The 7,722-nt window shown below is 39.0% G+C and overlaps 1 protein-coding gene across 1 annotated transcript; it reads left to right on the forward strand.

Annotated features, from left to right (window-relative positions):
* The first annotated feature begins 1,737 nt into the window (after positions 1-1,737).
* On the forward strand, positions 1,738-6,461 carry FOXP3 (forkhead box P3). Its single transcript, XM_089496025.1, has 7 exons — positions 1,738-1,787; positions 2,451-2,538; positions 2,744-2,824; positions 2,922-3,073; positions 4,410-4,488; positions 5,222-5,323; positions 6,336-6,461. The coding sequence occupies exons 1-7, from the start codon at positions 1,738-1,740 to the stop codon at positions 6,459-6,461; spliced, it is 678 nt and encodes a 225-aa protein (XP_089352151.1).
* Positions 6,462-7,722: the final 1,261 nt, after the last annotated feature.

Here is a 7,722-nt window from a genome sequence, read left to right on the forward strand (position 1 = left end):
GTAGGAAGGGACCTTTTTTCTACAAAAAATGCCCCGCACAAAATATCAGTCTTCAACACTTTCCTGCTTTGAGCATAGTTTTGAAAAATTTCTGATATATCCATTTTTTTTCACTCGTAGAAAACTCGTGTAAATATTGTAAATAATTGTGTCTTTAAGATTATTTTCCGCAGCTGGATCCTATGAATTTTTAACATTATTTTAATACAAACTTGGCAAACATTAATGCAATCCAAATGTGTTTATCCATGATTTATGTGAATGCCTTTTAATTAAGAGACATACATGTTCTATGCCTTTGGGTAAGAGATGCACTCTGCTAAACCCAACACACCCAACACACCCGTTTTTGATCCTCTATGACTTTCACCGCTGCTGGTATGTGCTTGGCAACATTTTCTGAAGATATTTGGCCTGTTGTAGGATTCAATCTAACCAGCCTTGGGTGGGTTCAGGAGCAAACATGTCTCGACAAACCTGGAGAAGTCACTAGCGGTAAGAAAAGCTTAGCTTCTGGATCTCGGCATCATCCACCATCCCAAGACGTAGAGTCACCCCACAAAAAATGTCCTGGTGAAGAAAAGGCAGAGGAAAGGTCAGTTTGTTTGTATGGAATATTCTTTGTCACTTGCCATAGAATTCTGTCTCTTTGTTGAATAGCATTTTCTTTTGCTGAAATGAAAATCCATTCTAGGAGTCACCAAAAGGTGACCTTCTATCATCTGTAGGAAGTGGCCTTCAAATGGACTCTCTCCAAGTTCACATTGATTATACGCTGGTCAAAATGTTACTCTGTATTCAATATAGGATATTAGGGACTATTTTGAAAAGTTATGCCTTGATTTCATTTGTCTGTCCATTGACTACGTTATATCTGAATTACTTTTGGATGTGGTAAGTAAAATTGCATGCTAAGGATGGATTTGCTTCTCACCAGGACCTAGGAAGCGTACCAAATTAATTGTGCCGTGGCTCTTTTACCCCAATTCTCAATAGAGTTGGCTGCAGTGAATATCCATGGCCCTAGAGTTCTTTGTTTAGAATGTAAAATATAGATAACTGTTTTGTAAATGCGTAACCTTCTATTTGTTAACGTTGAATCATCTGCAAAGGAGGAATTTGATCTGATTTTATTTGCTGTCATCAGCAACATTTATTTTCTAGGGCAGTCAGACTGATGACTTGTTAACACTGAAGTCAGTGGGTAGTCCGCTTGGTAGAGCAAACCATTTAGTGTTGGATGACAGCTTAGTAGCTAAAATGTGGGACTTTGTGAGTAGAGCCACCAAACTTTAAATTTAAACTTTAAATGATAACATAAAAAGCCCCCGATAAAGTCATCATTGGTGATTTTGTTTCCTAATGGATTGTGGTAATGTGAAAACCTAACTTTTATTATTATTTTCTCCTTTGTAGTTTATCCCCTTTTACTTTGTTAGGTATCTATCATCTCAAAAATGCAATGATACTCTTTTTTACTTATACCGCTTGTATGTTGATTGCAAAAGAACTTTACAAGTTCTGATAAAAAAGATAATATAAAAAGAAGACACCATAACATGGTATTTTAAGAAAAATACTAACAAATAGATACTTGTTTTTATATTTTCTGTTTCTGTCGCCTGTATTCTTTTTGTATCAGCACTGAACTCATCTCCTCTCTGAGTTATAGAGGAGTGTGTAAATTTGCTGACTGTGAGAAGATATTTGAAGATCACGGCCTTTTCCTCAGGTAGGATGGTCCACCTGGAGCTCACCAGCAGTGGCACCAGTAAATCATTTGTGTTGTATGGGATGTTATTATATCAGATTGTTCAGGGACCCTCTTTTGAAGACTAAGGTCTTAAACTTGTGTAGCATGGATTCCCAATCATGTTTCAATAATGCATTTTTATAAAACAACCGAACACACTGTTTTGTGTATTAAAATCATCATTAAAATCATCATTTGTGTCAGAAATGGCGCCTAGATATTTTTGCTTAGGGGCCTTAAATTGTAGAGTTACTATGCAGAAGGTTTATGACCAAAAGGCATAATTTAAACGTGACATCAGTATGAACCTGAATGGATGTTCTATAAAACCCATTGTGGCCACGGTCATCCTTGTAAAGTCCCACGACTGGCCAATATCACCAATTACTGGAGGGAACCAGGCTCAGTTCTCATTTGGTACAAATCAGGAGAACCACATTAGCCAAAAGATTAGTGAATTGGCTGACGGCTCTCGTTAAACAAAGAGTAAAGCGATAACCAATACAATTTATGATTGAGAGAGAAATATCATATAATGAAGTAGGCTGGGTCCTATCACACTTTACTGCCCCAATCTGGTATTGTTCACCCAAGCAATGCACATGATGTATAAAGTGCCATGTTGAGTAACTAAAACTCAAGCTTAGTAAATAGGCCAATGTACTCATCTTGTACTGATGTTAACTTGTGCTTTTAGGCACCTGCACAGCGATCACAACTTGAGTGATAAAAGCACCATGGAATGCCTTATTCAGACCGAAGTGGTTCACAGTCTAGAGGAGCAGGTGAGGTCATCCCGTGACTTACTTATCCATGGCCCTGTCTAGATGGAAGTGTTGGCATGGAACATTGAGTGTTACAGCATCACCATCTCAAGAACACTGACTTACCACTGTGTCAAATGTGGCCAGAGTCAGATTATCCATTAGGCAGACTTGGTACATACTTAGGGTTCCCCAATACGACTTTGATATTTCATGTTTGTTGCAGTTGGCGGTGGAGAAGCAGAGGCTCCATGAGATGCAGAGGCTGATGACTGATAAACTCAACGCTCAGACAGTCCATGTTCCTGTAAGTAACTTAGTGCTGGAAACACATACATAAACATACATGAAAGTATCATGTAAAGGACTAACAGATTCTCCAAACATGTGTCTCCTTCACATAGAAGCAGAAGGAGCATAACCTGATTCTTCATAGGCCAAGGGTCTCCGCTTGGTCTGGTCTGAATGTGTCTGTCCCAGTTGGAAAAGAATTCCCCGACAGCATTCTGGCTGTCAGAAGACATCTCTGGGAAGGTAGCAGCATCAATATATTTCAGGATTTGTATTTATTTTTTACTGTATATTATACTGGGTGCTTTTCTTCAGCTCAGTGACCCAATATGAACAGGGCTGGTTTGGCATTTGTTTTGTGCCCTCAATACAATCTCCAGGTCTTTGTAAAAGGGAGCTATGATAGATGTATGAAACAGAGCTTGAGTAAAATGGGCAGGAGAGGACTTGGCCTTCCTAAGCCTTAAAGGGATATTCCAGCCATCACATTCACGCCAATGCACATGATAGCTGCGTGCTCCCGTTACATTTCTGTATCTCCAAATTGCCTTTGCCCCAAGCAGCATATCAGTGCCAACCTAACCACTAAAGCAGCCTGTTGGTGCCAGCTTTGCCCCTAACTTTTCAGTGCCCCCCAAACAGCTTATATTTGCTCTCTTTGCCCCAAATAGCTGGTCTGTGCCATCACTGCCCCCAAACAACTTGTCTGTGCCTTCTTTGCCCCTTTGCCCCTTACATTCCAACATACACTCTGCCACACATATGCAAACACACTTACACAAATTACACACACTTAGCCATATTCACTAACACACACATACACATTCATTCTAACGCACACTCCATCTCACCCTACTTACACATCCGTGCTCACACACACAATTACACATCCGTGCCTACACACCATTGCACATCCATGCACACACACGCAATTACACATCCATGCTCACACGCACAATTACACATTCATGCTCACACACACACAATTACACATCCGTGCCCACACACACACAATTACACATCCGTGCTCACACACAAACACAATTACACATCCATGCTCACACACACACAATTACACATCCTTGCTCAGACACAATTACACATCCGTGCTCACACACCATTACACATCCATGCTCACACGCACACAATTTCATAGCCATGCTCACACACACACAATTACACATCTACGATGAATCTTAGCCTTTTAAACGCCAAAAGAATATTTATCATTAGTTACAGATGATGTCATGGGATACCATAGCCAAATGAATACGATCCCCCTTCCAGTTTTCCTTTTAGATGGATGGTGTCAGAGCAGAATATATAAATTGTTATCTGCCATCAGAATCAGCTCTTCTGTATTTCTCCAGGGAGGGATTCAAAACGTACCAGATAATGGTCTTTATAGACGTGATTGACAAAAACCGCTATTGTTGTAATATCCTGCCATTAATTTCCCACAGGTACATTATAAGGATTATTACTCGGGCTTCCTGCATTGTTTCTTGAATCAGGAATCCGCACCTAATTAAACTGCGATAGTCCCCAAATATCTGCCTTATTAAGTGGGACAATGTTGTTGTTTTTTTCTCTTATCATCCAGACATGACAAACTGTACTGAATATTACAAAGTAAACAATGTCAGACCGCCGTTCACGTATGCCTCTCTCATTCGATGGGTAAGTAGATTAAAATATAATTAATTGATTCAACCTCTTGACATTTTTTTCAGCGAGCGAGAAGAAGGAATTCCCGTTAGCGTTCTCCATACACAGTACTTTACTGTTTGAGGATTAGAAAGTGGAAAGTGAATTTCCTTCCCTTAGCTTACAAAAAATCTATCACCTGGAAGCCCCTGTAATTCAGAATCTGTCAACACGTCCATAACTTTATAAAGGAGATCTCTTTAAATATTAACCCTTTAATACACCATCATGTAGTCACTCGCCAGATGGCTCCAACTGCGATCATCAAGGGAAACTTAGATTTGCCATACACTTTGTTGATTCACCTGTATTCAAGCAGGAAAGCAGGGGTATCACCCATAACACACTGGTAGCAAAGTAACCTGCTTGGTCACAGCAGTGTATAGAAGGATAGACTCAGGGTCAAACTCTGAGAGTCCCCATGCAAGCAAACAATTAACTGGATGAGACACAATACATCGTTTACTTTTTTGTTTTTTTAGGCAATAAGATGAGTTTTTATTTTTTTATTTTATTTTTTCATTTTTATATATATATATTTTTAATGTATGTTTGGACAAAACTGTATTAAATTAAAGTATGTTAAAATGACATAATTGTTTCTGATGATCATTTCTCTGTAATGTGCTGGAAATGATTCATGTTCTAAAAGTTTTACTCTTAAGCCAGGAATTGATTTTGCGTCTTATTATTTTATTTCCTCCAGGCTATTCTGGAATCCCCACAGAAACAATTGGCATTAAATGAGATCTATCACTGGTTTACCAGAATGTTTGCGTTCTTCAGATCCAACAAGATTACATGGAAGGTAATCTCTGCCTGCAGCATGGAGACTGTGTAACGTTGCACTGAAATTGAGAATTAAAGTGTTAAAGGCAGACTAGACTTTTATCATAGTTAAAATGAAACATAATATCATCATTTAGAAATGATTAGATAGAAACAGTAACCCTAGGGAAAAGAAGAAGAAAAAATAATAAAAAAAATAATATATATATATATATATATATATACATACAGTATATATAAGTATGTATTTCCATCCTCATGTGTTTAAGAAAAAAGAGCAAAAAACTGAAAAATGATTTTTTTTTGTTAAAACTAAAGCGGCAGATGTAGCAAGGTTTCAGTTTCTCGTCCAAGGTACGGAGGAAGCGAATGTCTCATTGATAAAAGAAAGGTCAGGGCTGTTGGAAAGTAATTCTGGAGTGATTCTAGATAAATGTGCTTAAGGCTGCGTAGACATATGATTTTTTTTTTAATAATGTTTTTGTCATTGACACAATTCTTGGGCATACCCACGCATTAATTGTGCCACTATTACCCCACCGGCCCTATTGTTCTCTCTACCCACTACTCTCCATACTCCACCTTTCCTGCCATTTACTTAGCTTCTTGTTTTTCCTGAATATTTCTTCTCTTCATCCTCTTCTCCCTTAAATAATAATAATAATTATACTAATTTTATAATACCTTTGTGTGGCTGAAGTCCCACCCCCTCCTATACAGGCCCCACCCACTCAATGTCCTGTCCACCCCACCCTAGAGGTACCTGGTCTAGTCCTGTTTATAAATTGCACCAAACTTTTCATTTATTATACAAAAGCACACAGAATGACGATTATTACAGCTACGGGTAAATTTAACTGCCCCTCGTCATCTTGTTTTCATTGAAGTTTATTGGAAATCCTTATTCTGTACATTCCGTCACAAGAATTTTAGTATTCCCCAGTAAGCCAGGGATATGGAGCGATAATGCACGTAGACAGATGGAGGTATTTGCAGTCTGTTTAATGCCCCCCCCATGTTCTCTCCCTCAGAACGCAGTGCGACACAACCTCAGCCTCCATAAATGTTTTGTGAGAGTGGAGAACATAAGGGGCGCCGTGTGGATGGTCGACGAGTTGGAATTCCAGAGGAAGAGAGGAGTGAGAAGTTCCCGCTGAGCAACAACGTGGCTGCCCCTCTTTAAAACTTCAGCACAGGGTCTCCTTGTGTTCAAACCTCCCCCCCATATATAACCAATAATTCTCCCACCTGGCAGTAAAGTCTCGCTGGCCTTGTATCCATGTCTACACCTCAATACAGAGCTAATTGAGCACTTGGAATGTGAATCTCCGAGTCTTTCTTTCCGCTGTCCGACATGTGCTCAGGATTTACAGCCGTTATAAAAACGTAGAAAACGTTTGCCGTTACACATGACAAAATGTGGTTTTCTGGGGAAAAGCACACATCTACCAAGCAAATCCAGTAAAACATCCAGATTTACTGTAAGCAAGCGGTCACAGAGTGGACCTGTCAGCACCGGCGTCTGTAGAAGTCTGCCCGCAGCGGCCGGGTCCCCACGGAGTTGGGACAGAGCTAGTGCTTACGTGAATAAGAGAAGAATTCAACACTTTTAAAACTAATTAGTGTTAGAAACATCACTTTTAGTAACACTGAATGTCCCATCCCAAAAATAATATAATAAAATAATCAGGTAAACCGTTGTTCTGTTCTGAATTTTTGCCTCAAATGTCACATATTTATATATAGGTGTGTGTGTGGGGGGTTATTTTATTTTCTGTGATCCTATTTAGGATTATAGCCAATGTTTCCAAAACATGCTTTGGAACATAGAATTGGGATTATTGAAATTCTGAGATTTCATTAAAGATGAGAAAAGTAATTACTAATTAGAAATTATGTTGCTAAAAGGATAACAAATTAATATATATATATATACTGTATATATATTGATTATATATATTAGTCACCCCTAAACTGCTAATAACCACCATAGTTCTATTTTTACCAAAAGTAAAAGAATCTAGAAAATTTTGAAATAGTATAGATTATTCCGGGGAAGCCAACAGCAAACATGGAGAGCCATCCTCACTAGACTTGATTGTGATTTCATGCTGAATTCTACCGTTTCGTCCGAATAATGAACGAACAAATGCAACATTGGACGGGAGAAACTAAAGACGAATGTGGCTGCGTCAGGGAAGGGTGGCACTTTAATTGTGGCTGGGGTATCATGAGACTGTGGTCTTGGTAAATGTGAAAGGATCATAAGCCGGCCGAGCCTGTCCTGGAGCAGCTATTTGCAACGAAGCACTGAATTTGCCCATAAAAATTACCCCTGACCTTTTCCGCTGATGTTAATGACTTTTGGAGATCTCGTCGTCTCTGATAAAATAATGTCTCCATTGGGGACGGTGACAG

The sequence above is a fragment of the Sceloporus occidentalis genome, unplaced genomic scaffold (assembly GCF_023333645.1).
Source record: "Sceloporus occidentalis isolate IW3139 unplaced genomic scaffold, rSceOcc1.0.p SCAF_87, whole genome shotgun sequence".
In the NCBI taxonomy this organism is placed as follows: domain Eukaryota; kingdom Metazoa; phylum Chordata; class Lepidosauria; order Squamata; family Phrynosomatidae; genus Sceloporus; species Sceloporus occidentalis.

Bases quoted from the DNA above. Each gene is read 5' to 3' on its own strand.
- FOXP3 (XM_089496025.1), top strand. From the start codon at position 1,738: ATGGTCCACCTGGAGCTCACCAGCAGTGGCACCAGTAAATCATTTGTG. The intron at 2,825-2,921 runs GTAAGTAACTTA...TCCTTCACATAG, and splicing joins CTCAGACAGTCCATGTTCCT to AAGCAGAAGGAGCATAACCT. The intron at 5,324-6,335 runs GTAATCTCTGCC...TCTCTCCCTCAG, and splicing joins CCAACAAGATTACATGGAAG to AACGCAGTGCGACACAACCT.